The sequence below is a fragment of the Apium graveolens genome, chromosome 6 (assembly GCF_009905375.1).
Source record: "Apium graveolens cultivar Ventura chromosome 6, ASM990537v1, whole genome shotgun sequence".
NCBI lineage: Eukaryota > Viridiplantae > Streptophyta > Magnoliopsida > Apiales > Apiaceae > Apium > Apium graveolens.
The window spans coordinates 84,565,004-84,576,265 of NC_133652.1; the positions used below are offsets into that span (position 1 = coordinate 84,565,004).

At 32.9% G+C, this 11,262-nt stretch overlaps 1 protein-coding gene across 2 annotated transcripts; it reads right to left on the reverse strand.

Annotated features, from left to right (window-relative positions):
- Positions 1–265: 265 nt before the first annotated feature.
- On the reverse strand, positions 266–6,832 carry LOC141668286 (exosome complex component RRP41 homolog). 2 transcript variants are annotated; one of them, XR_012552981.1, is made up of 13 exons: positions 6,686–6,832; positions 6,528–6,583; positions 6,374–6,420; positions 6,203–6,263; positions 3,788–3,826; positions 3,621–3,688; positions 3,097–3,175; positions 2,987–3,023; positions 2,678–2,794; positions 2,504–2,589; positions 1,111–1,200; positions 845–996; positions 266–623 (listed from the first exon to the last, which is right to left on the reverse strand). XR_012552981.1 is itself a non-coding variant. In XM_074475104.1 (13 exons), the coding sequence occupies exons 2-12, from the start codon at positions 6,579–6,581 to the stop codon at positions 949–951; spliced, it is 726 nt and encodes a 241-aa protein (XP_074331205.1). In that variant the 5' UTR covers positions 6,582–6,583; positions 6,686–6,831; the 3' UTR covers positions 266–623; positions 940–948. The 2 variants fall into 2 exon arrangements, 1 of the variants encoding a protein (XP_074331205.1); XM_074475104.1 differs by having other exon boundaries at positions 940–996; positions 6,686–6,831.
- Positions 6,833–11,262: the final 4,430 nt, after the last annotated feature.

Consider the following 11,262-nt stretch of genomic DNA (forward strand, 5'->3'; position numbering starts at 1 on the left):
CCCGCCCGAATCCCCGAATATTTTATACATATCTCCCCGATCCTCATCCCGTACCTGAAAAAATCCCCGATTCCGCAGGGATCGGATCAGGGTCTGGAGGAATGCCCATCCCTACCGCTAAACCTCTGTTTTTGCAAAAGGGAATTTTCACTCGCATTCCAATTGCAGATATAGTATTTGTCAACACAGGGATGGAATAAACTTAAAGGTTCTAATCTGAGTTTTGGACTTGAGAAGAATATAATTCTCAAGTGAACTACGTAGCTGTACTAATTGTATTGTTTGTCATTACACCAAAGTTTTAGTTTACGCCATTAGATTTAAAACAAACACTGATAAACAAAAATCAACAATGCAGGGGCCACGGAAAGAACAAAATCCTTCGTATTGTATTTTCATAATGGTACAATTTCCACTCAATGATGCTACCCCAAGCCATTAATATAAATTATAACAAACATTCAGAAAAAAAAACCATGCAGGTAATGAAGCTTCCTACAATTTCCCTACGTAGCAATGTTCGACAATTGCTCATGGAAAGAATATTGCAATTTATATGAATGCAAACTTTCCACATACGACTGCGCCACTACAAAAAATGAGGCAGAATTTAGCTACATTACCTGCAAAACAAATGTAACCCAAGTCAGTATCACCTTCTAAACTAAAGATTTTTTTTCTTGACAAATCAGACAGAGTGATCGTTCAATTTAAACTCTGATATACTTTAAAACATATCTTCAGAGAATATTGTTGGTGTTCAAGTTTTATAAACAGTCCAAGGTGAAAAAATTCATGTACTAGCACGATTTAAAATGACATAGGATTAAAAGAAATGGCATACAATATGACTATTGTAACCCCTTCACCACCAATGAATAATTTGATATATCACATGATATTGCGTACAGTTGCCAAAATCTGTAAATTTCCTTTAACCTTATTATGCTATACACCACGGTGTTTATCTAGTTGCTTTGTCTTTTCAAGCAGTACCTGCAAGATAGGTAACAAATTTCTGATCATACTCCTAATAGATGATAAGATGTACTACACAAATACTAACTCGTAAATATTGCCACACCAAAAATCAAGTAAAACTCTTCTTACTTCATGAATATAATTTGCTACCGCCTTGCACCCTTCTGTTGCAAGCTGCATTACAGTTTCAAAGATATCCATTGGCAACTTAGAATCCATCTGCATGGACAAATCATATTTATGAAGTGTCTGATAATGTAAAGAAAGACTGACACTTGGGATTCAAAGTTAAAGTTCAAAGAACAACGATGAAGAAACTTTGTCATTTCTCTTCATTCTTCTAGCTTATGAGTTTTTTGCAAAATGTTTTGGATGAGCAAGAACAAAAAGCAGAAGAAATCAATTAGGACAAAGGAATAAATAAGTTAATTAGTATATATTATTGATAACAGATAGATTGATCGTAACTGATTAGTGTTTTTATTAATATTTGGTAACTATATTATAGGAATATTCTAGATTATAATGATAATTAATATTAAAAAAACTGTGTCCTTTTATCAAGAATTTTACTTGTTCTCCAAGCCCTAGGGTGTCAATTTAAACAACTGTAATCAATATTATTATCAGATTAAATATTTCGGATAGATGAGTAATTGAGTATATTAAAATAATGAGAAAAATGTCCCGAAGTATGTACTTAGGGGAGTTTTTTTTTGTCAGGGTGTACTTAGGGGAGTTAAATGAGTACGAAGTGTATTTTTAAAGGTAGAGTTCTAATTTGTTTTAATCAAATTCTGTAATTACAAATATACCCACCCTGCATTCACGTTAAAATTCCCTTTGTAATTACAAATATACCCCCTGCATTCACATTAAAAATCCCTTTGTACTCAACTAAGTTAGGTGAGTACGTACTTAGGATCATTATAAATCTATCAATTTTAATTGTATTTTTGTCAATTTTCTGTGGGGATGGGTTTGTTTACACTTGTTTTCATCCTTTGTCCCACATCAGAAAGACTCTCATTTTCATCTCCTCTTCGTTTCCTAATGGGAAAAGGAGCAACAAGAAAGCGTATTTGGATAATAATTCAATTTTAAATTATTACCTCGAGCTTTTAACGTCTTATCTTATTTCTTCCAAAAGATAAACAAGTACAATTTATCACCCCTTTCAAAAGATAAGCAACAACCCTAATATTTATTGATACAGTAACCTCAGATGATATCAGTAAAGTCAAACCACCATTGCATCATATAATTTTTTTTGTAGTTAGGTCCTGAGTTTAATTTGCTTAATGCATATAGATTAAGATGACTATGCGACATGTGTAAATTATTTGCCATGACAGACATTTACAACCACGAGTACCAGAAAGATACTAACTAAACTGACTTTCCTTGTTTCACATCATGGCAATTTAAGTCTTTTAGATTTGCTGATATCGAATAGTCCTAAAAATATTAATGATGGCATATTAGAACAAAAAAAGCATAAAACTTGGTATCAGGCACAAACCTGCAGCAAAGTCACTTTGGTAGATTTAGGTAAAATTCCTACAGTGACATCAGGGCCACCGGCACTATCTTCTACATAATTTAGATCTGCATTTGAAACTGTCTTAGCTAATCCACTGATACAACGTCATGCATTAATTGAGTCAAATATTTAAAAGAAAAATTATGATGTTACCAAGAAGCGGAGTGCTATTAAGATAGCCCGCACTACAAGATGTGACTATATCAGACATTGGAATACCAGCATCTGCAAGGGCCAAAGTTGCGGCATTTATGCATGCCGATCTTGTTCCTGACAACATGTTGGATTCAATAATATAGCTCCCAATTTTTAAAAGTACAAAGTCAAATAATATTTTATGGATATTATATACAAGACATCGGGATAGGGGACAGCAGTCATAGACTCATAGCACATATGACATGACAGCAAAGAAGCTACACCACTAGTTTCACGGCCTTACACCTATGGATCACAACTAACCTCCATCAGCTTGAAGAACTTGTACAAAAATATCAATCTGCAAAAAAAACAATGATTTTAGAAATGCTGATAATTTACACAACTATATACATGCTATCTTATCATAGAACCTGCGAACGAGGCATTAGATGTGTCATTATGCATGCTTCCATTGTCTGACGAATGACCAAAGATATTTCAGTGGATCTCCTGTATGGCGGAGGAATATTGTAAGGAAAAAGATGAGAACATCTGTACTGCAAGGATGTCTGACTAACACAAGTATACATGAAAAGCAATATGTTCACCATTACACAATTAGCAAACATTTGAAATACAGTTATTTATATTCAATATGAATATGCTCACTCATGTGTGCGCGCATACACATATACTCAGTATGGTATGTGGGTTCCAACAACATGGCTTAAATATATACTGACAGCATAACGAAAAGCAAACTTTGGTGCTGATTTATTGATGTTGGATTAACATGATAAAAAATATCATAGCTGGTTACTAAAATATGGAAAGATATTGCAACTAAACCATTCTTAGTAAGGTAGAGAAATACAAAGAAGTTGAATTTCGTAACAAGCAACACCTCACAATGTATATCTTAGACGAAATAAGTTTAGATGTGACAAAATTGAACCTGTCCCCTTTCGGTTTTCTCCTGCGGTCTCCGGTACTAAAATTGGCCATGGTATACTCGCACCTTACCTGGGAAAGCATGAAATAATTTCACAAAAAGGATCATGAGCAAGAGATAGAGACTAAGAGATATATCTATCTAAAAACCGAGTAATTAGAGCTTCTTACCAGTGCCTGATCATTGAGTTGCTGACTTCTGTTTTGGACCTAGAAAATAAAAAACAAAATAAAAAATTGAACGAGGCCCAGGTTCCTCTTTAATTAGTTTATCTTATTTGGTTAGATTATTAGATGAGAAAATGTTGGTTTTCAATAAAAATCGCAACATATGCTTCAGGCACAAAGTAATGCTATATGTTTGTCCGAGCATGTACACTAACATGCAGGCGGAACCCTGATGCAGAAACATTGACAGAGATACTATTAAGTGTGTGTTTTGTGAAAACAGTTCTCTTACTGATCTGTTAAATAACTATAAAAACTATAATTTTAAAATATTTAAAATATTTACAGAAACATTGACAGAGATACTATTAAGTGTGAGTATGTGTGTGTGTGTTTTGTGAAAACAGTTCTCTTACTGATCTGTTAAATAACTATAAAAACTATAATTTTAAAATATTTACAGTGTTTACAATCTATAAGACAGTCATCATTGACTTCGCCCACCAAAGTACATAGATCAACCAAGTGGAGAAGGAGCTCGATTACATATAGCAGAATAGACAGAATACAGGTTTGCAACGGAACCGAGGAACATTCCTCAATTACCCCCCACTGGAATGGTTAAACAGTTTCTATTATCTTAATTCAACCAAACAGTAAAAATATAAAAATGGCAGAATATATTTCCACATTGGTGAAACCAGGACTCGCCCATGTGGGATACAAATCAATGAAATATTCATGACAACAACCAATAACCTATTTATATTCGAAAGTATACAACTAATAAATAACAGGTGGCAAATAAATCCTAATTAGTCATTCTTCAATAGGCTCTATAGGGGTGTTTGGTTCATAGCAACGGGAATCGGAACCTCAATCCCATGAGTTGGTGTTTGAATTTGGTTATATGGAACGGGAATTTATTCCTTCTGGGACGGTAAATCATGCCTTCTCTACCCCCTTGGATTTCCGTATCACAATCATTCCCATTCATCCCCCCTCCAATTCCCATTCAGCCATTCCCAACAACTATCCAAACGTCCCTATATGTTTTCTGTGGTCCGATTTTATTATATTATATTGCTGAAGATAGGGAAGGCAAAAACAGACTCTCTCTCTCTCTCTCTCTCTGATAGATGCATGAATTTTCTTAAGGAAAAAAATGCACCTTAAATTAGTTCTAGAAGCAAATAAATTGATGAAATTTGATCTTGAACCTTCCAAGAATGTAAATCATATTTGTTAAGTGCATAATCTATAGACAAGAGGAGTAAAAAAAATTGCTTGCTACATTGACATAAATTTAATGCAACAACAATCAGTCACCATGTACCAAATCAAAATCAATTCTCAAAACGTTCATCCAAAATTTGAATTATCAGACTAATACACAGATTTCAATTTTCAGTTCTCAAGTAAATCAGTACCAAATTACATCATTAATAAACGATTTTTTAAACTCCAAACTAGATTGATTAAAGAAAACATATTATAGCAATTATAAACTTAGAAACTAACTCAAGCTGTCAGGTTTAGAATTAAAAAGTGGAGGAGTAAGTTAGAAACCTAAGCAAGCCGAGACATCAAGACCACAATGAGCAAAGATGGCAGAGGCGAAGAATTTTCTTAAAAAATTGATATGGCTAAAACAGCACGAGGGAACAATGCCGCTCCATTTTATTGGACAGGAACAAAAATCATTTTGAAATGTCATATGTTTCCTCCCTAAATTATATTACAACATTCACTGGTACAGGATTGCATCTCCCTCTCTCTGCCTCTCTCTCCCCTTCCTGGAAGTGTCAGAATATTTTTTCTTCTCTGAAGGTAAGACAGGACTTGATAAAAACCCCACTAAATTTGTATCCAGGACTAAAGCCATGCTAGCTTACCCCAAATTCCTTCATTCTGACTCACACGTCTAATTTTACGATAATTTCCATTAGTGTCCATCAAGCTAGCGATATCTATCTCCAGTGCTCAAGATCTCAAACAACCAGGGGTAAATGGGGAATTTGAGTATAAGATCATGTATACTAATCACTCCGGTACTGTATTATAGAAAGTTAATAATATGAAAGCAATCTAACGCGGCCCAAATCCAACATTCTAAAAAGTTAGATTTGAGGGACAACAAGTTCAGTTCCAGAATACTAGAGCTTCTAGCTATCATCGAATCCATGGAGCCGATCAAATTACCACTAGGTCCCTAGCTGCCATCTAAACTGAGGCAATTGAGCTAGGAAAGAATCTAGGAAATAATTATAACATCATCTACAGTGTAACCACAGTTTATCAAACTTAGATTTAATCTAACCCAACAAAATGTATACAAGGAATAAACATAGCATTGTACATAAAAGCATATATGTTAATATTAAATGAAAACACAAATCACGTAGACAAAAAGGGTACCTCTCTAGGACCATAAACAGCAGCAATCACTTTAGTGTTACCCATTTCAAAAGACGCGGAACTGCAATTAGAATCACAATCAATCTCATAAAAAAAATCATTTAACAGACAAACATCACAATGCAAGATTTGTGTGTGTGCGTGTGTTTAATTGGGGAAAGGAAACAGTACCCATCAGCCTTGGAAACAATACCAATTTCTGCTCGAAGCTGTCTCATCTGACATATATATTACACAACATTTTGAAACAATTTTATAATTGATATACTAATGGAAGTAATAATAGGGGGAGGAGAGAGAGAGAGAGAGAGAGAGAGAGAGAGACCTCCATTGGACGACGTCCATCCAAACGAAGACCTTCAGGGCTCACGAACTCCATTACTGTATAGTAAACACAACTCAGTTTATGCAATTTTATAACAAATTTTGGACAAATAAACTGGAGCAGAAAATCAGAAATTAATACTCATACTAATTACTTACAGTTTGCTTGAGAATTGCGTCGGGATGAAATTCAAATTTCAGGGCTAGGGTTTTCTTAAAACCTAGACCCGCCGATACCGGTATACTTGAACACGAAATGAAATAGTGTTTGGGTTCCAAAATTTCGTATCGAACACGAAACTACACGAACATAAAAAAACACGGATATAATTAGTGTCGGGTCTGGGTTTCCGATATAAGTACACGACATGGAACGAAAGTATACGAAATAAATAAATAGTTAATTTTTTTAAAAAATATAATATATATTTATACATAGGGAGATGATCAAATACAAACCAAATTTAAAATAAAAACTAAAAACCATTCACAAATTATATAATATATACGCTCATATTTTACGCCATCTACCTGCTCATGTACCCCGCCCATTCTTTTGGTCTCCTTCCCCATTCATTTCCCCAGAATTCCACATTTTCTCCTCTTTCTCACCTTCATCCCTCATCAAGCCCACCCGCCCATCTTTTTTCTGACAATTTTTTCAACAATATCCATTTAGACATCTTCTCCTTCACCTTACCTTAATAAATTAATAATACCCCCTAATTGCAGTAAATCAGTGAATCATCGCTACTTTCTCCGTCAAAATCCGGTTATCTTCTCCGGCGAGATTTTTTCTAATATCTTCTGTTTAAGTTTCAGATCTGGTAAATTGTTTAAAGCAATAGTGGTTATATTTGATGGATGATGCATATTGAATAAAATTTTGGGAGTATCTGTGATTTGGTGATTTGGTGATTCTGACATGTTTTTACAAATTTGCAATCATAAATTTTTATGTAAAAATTGGAATTGCTGGACCGGAAATAATCAATGATTTTAACAATATAAATTACTGATTTTCACTGCATAATTTAGCGATTGTCACTCTATAAATTGGTGATGACGAATTAGTTAGTTATTAAAAATCCAATTAGTGTTCTTGTTTTAAAGATAGGTGATTTGTGTAATAGGAATTATGATTTCTGGTATAGAACATGTTGATAATATTTTGAGGAGGTTGTAAGTCATCAAATTGTAGTTTGACAAATTTAGTGGTCTTTGGAAAATTGATTGGAAGTGGTGGTCGTATTCGGTGATGAAGCATATTACAATCAAAGGATGTTTCTATGTTGATGGGGGTATTAATAATGATAGTTGGTGAGGATATATGTATACGTAGTGTATATGGAAGATGACGGGGTTAGTGTTGATGCATGTCTATTGTATGCTACTATGTAAGTGTACTCTCACGGGTTGGACCGCATCAATTAGTAATGGCCTGGGTTGGGATGATTTCTAGTTTCTATTTTAACTTGGTTTCTATTAGAGTAACCCCCTTTATATATATATAACATACAAAATATGAATTTTACGTATCTATTATCTATTATATCTTAGGGGTTGTTTGGTTCGTTAAGCTGGTATAGGTTTGGAACTTGATACTTGATATCACCTGTTTGGTTCAAAAATAGGATGAGAATGTATCTAGTTGATAAACTAATTGGAATCAAGAATCAAAAAACATTTAATTATTTTTTTGTTAATTTATTATTTTAATATTAAAATCTAAAATTATACACGATCACTTGATTTAATCAGAATCAGTAAGGCTAAAAATATAATTTCTTTGAAAAATACCTAAGGCTAAAGATAATTTTACAAATATACTATAATTTTTTTAAAAAAAAATTGTAAAAATACTTTTTTATTTTCAAAAATGCTATTTTCCATTTTTTTTACGAAAATACTATTTTAATGCAACTTGATTCAATTAGATGCAACTTTCGACGAATTTATGCCACTCCATGTAACCTCAAATGCAATAAAAAAAAACTCGATTCAACTAGTTGTATCTGCTTGATTTTGGTTGATTCTATATTTTTGCAAAAAAAATTAAAAGATAGTAAAATCGCAAAAAAAATTAAATAAAAAGCTAGTATTTTTGATAATTTTTCTTATTAAAATATGAGGTTATAAATATTTTTACATAGTATCTAAGAAAATAAAATATACATTCACATTTTTTATTCATCAATATTAAAATTAGAGCTAAAAAAAGAATTATATTTTAGTTAAAAAGAAAAATTAGAGAAAATAATGAAAATGATACCCAAAAGTTTGATTTAGCTCATACCCACCTCTTCACATGGGTTTCTAAACCCCATGCCTCATGGGTTTCAGGAATGGGTTTTAAAACAAAAAATTATTAACCAGACAAGTGGTATGAGTTTTATCCATTCCAACGCAATACCTCATACCCACATTTGTTGAACCAAACACCCCCTTAATGAGCACTAGTGAAGAGCCCCTCAAATTAGTACTAAGAATGACATTTTTGTAAATATTTTGACCCATATTTTTGAAATTTGACCAGTGGGTTGACCCATATTCATAAATCAACTAATTCCTATATAAATATGTAAAGATCCATGGACTATCCACATCTTAAATGGTATTTAAAATTATTAAAAAAACAATTATCAATATTAAAAAGATCAAACATATTATTAAAATAGATTTGTTTTTATACCCAATCAATTACAGATCCACAATTCATGTATTGAGTAATTCAAATTTAAAAACCATTAATACTTTCCTTGATAATCATACTTGTCAAATTCAAAATCTTTATTATCCTTAATCTTACCAATCAAAGATCCATTTTCCACGATAACAAGATTTCGAAATAATCTACTTGCTTCTCAGTTACTCTCTATTACTGTCAAATTCAAAATTTTTATTATATCCTCAGATTAACCCTAATTTTTAAATCATTCTCCATTCATACAATCATCCCTTTTTTCTTTTTGTGTTTTCTTATGTTCTTCGATCTTAATGATTTTTAGTTATTTATATGTTTGTATATGTATATATTTATAATATATTTGCATTTGATTAATGTCTGTTTGTTAGAATTTACAGGATACAAAATGAGGATGACCCTAATATATCAATATATCATTCTTGGTTGTTTCATTCTTTTTTCCCACTCTTCCAATTTTTTCTTTGGGTTTTTATTTACATGTGCATATACGTTTATGTGATTAATGTTTGATTGTTTGATTTATACAGGAGGATGATTTTACAAAAATATCGTGTGTATTGCGTCGACAATTTCTAATTGCCGATACATCAATGATAAAAAGGTTTAAGATTATATGTTCTATATTTATATTATGGAAAAGTTGTGAAAATTTGGTCTGTTTATAGTTTGGTTTGGACAGGTCGGTAAAAATGGATAAATAATCACAAAAACTCTATATCATGCACATCCAGGTATTTCTTCTGATTATGTGTGTATTTCTATTTTACTATACGAGAGCTACTAATACATGTTTGATATATTGCTAAGTTAGTTAAATTAAATGAGAAATATGGATCAGTTTCTAAAAACTTTGTTCCAGGAGAATCAAGTCAAGTTAGAAAAGAAAAGAAAGCTAATGTTGGTCATATGTCTATCAAGCAATTGAATGATAGACTGGAAAAGATTGAGGTTAAAATAGAAGCTAAAAAGAAAAACAATAGAATTGGGAAGGTAGGGATCAACAAACATAACAACTACACACCTGATAAATATGCACCAAGAAAAATCTGTGTTAAGTGTGGTAGTGTTAATCATTTGTCTGTTAATTGCAAGCTTGATATGCCTACTCCCATGTCTGCACCTTCTTCTTTTCCCAACATGACTGTCATGCCTTCCATGCCTATAAGTGTTATGCCTACTCAAAATATGAATGCAAAATTTGCTAATATGTCATTTGCACCTAATCCTTATTATGCTGCATTTAGTATGCCACAAATGCCATTTAGCATGCCTTACTGGAATAACATATTTGCAAATAACATGCCTTTTCATGTAAACCAAAATGTACATGATAATTCTGTTTCAATGACTGGTTTCAAAGGTCCAACTCAAATGACTAAGGATGAATCTGAGATCCCAAAGTCAAATGAGATCAAACCTAAGAAACCAAAGAAAAAGGCTAACAAGGCAGTATCCAAGGAAACTTGGGTACCAAAATCAACTTGATTTAATTTTGATGTGTGCAGGGAAACAGAAAGAATCTTTGGTATCTAGATAGTGGTTGCTCAAGGCACATGACCGGAGATTCTACCCTGCTCACTGAGTTTAAGGAAAGAGTTGGCCCAAGTATCACTTTTGAAGATGACTGCAAGGGTTATACTGTGGGATATGACTTGATTTCAAAGGATAATATCATCATTGAAGAGGTTGCCCTAGTGGATGGACTCAAACATAATTTGTTGAGTATCATCCAGCTTTGTGATAAGGGCAACTCGGTCACTTTCAATTTAGAAGCCTATGTTGTGACCAACAAAAAGAGAAATAAAGTGGTTCTCGCTGGAGTGAGAAAAGGGAATGTTTACCTAGCTGATTTCAACTCATCAAATGCAGAATCAGTAACTTGTCTTCTCAGTAAAGCAAGTCAAGATGAAAGTTGGTTATGGCACAAGAAGTTGTCCCATCTAAACTTCAAGACCATGAATGAGCTAGTCAAGAAAGAATTGGTTAGAGGTATTCCTCAAGTGGAGTTTACTAAGGATGGATTGTGTGA

Excerpts from the sequence above, each read along its gene's own strand:
- LOC141668286 (XM_074475104.1), bottom strand. The coding sequence starts at position 6,581 with ATGGAGTTCGTGAGCCCTGAAGGTCTTCGTTTGGATGGACGTCGTCCA. Across the intron at positions 6,421-6,527 it reads ATGGACGTCGTCCAATGGAG|ATGAGACAGCTTCGAGCAGA; the intron begins GTCTCTCTCTCT and ends TATATATGTCAG. Across the intron at positions 1,201-2,503 it reads CCAAAGTGACTTTGCTGCAG|ATGGATTCTAAGTTGCCAAT; the intron begins GTTTGTGCCTGA and ends TTGTCCATGCAG.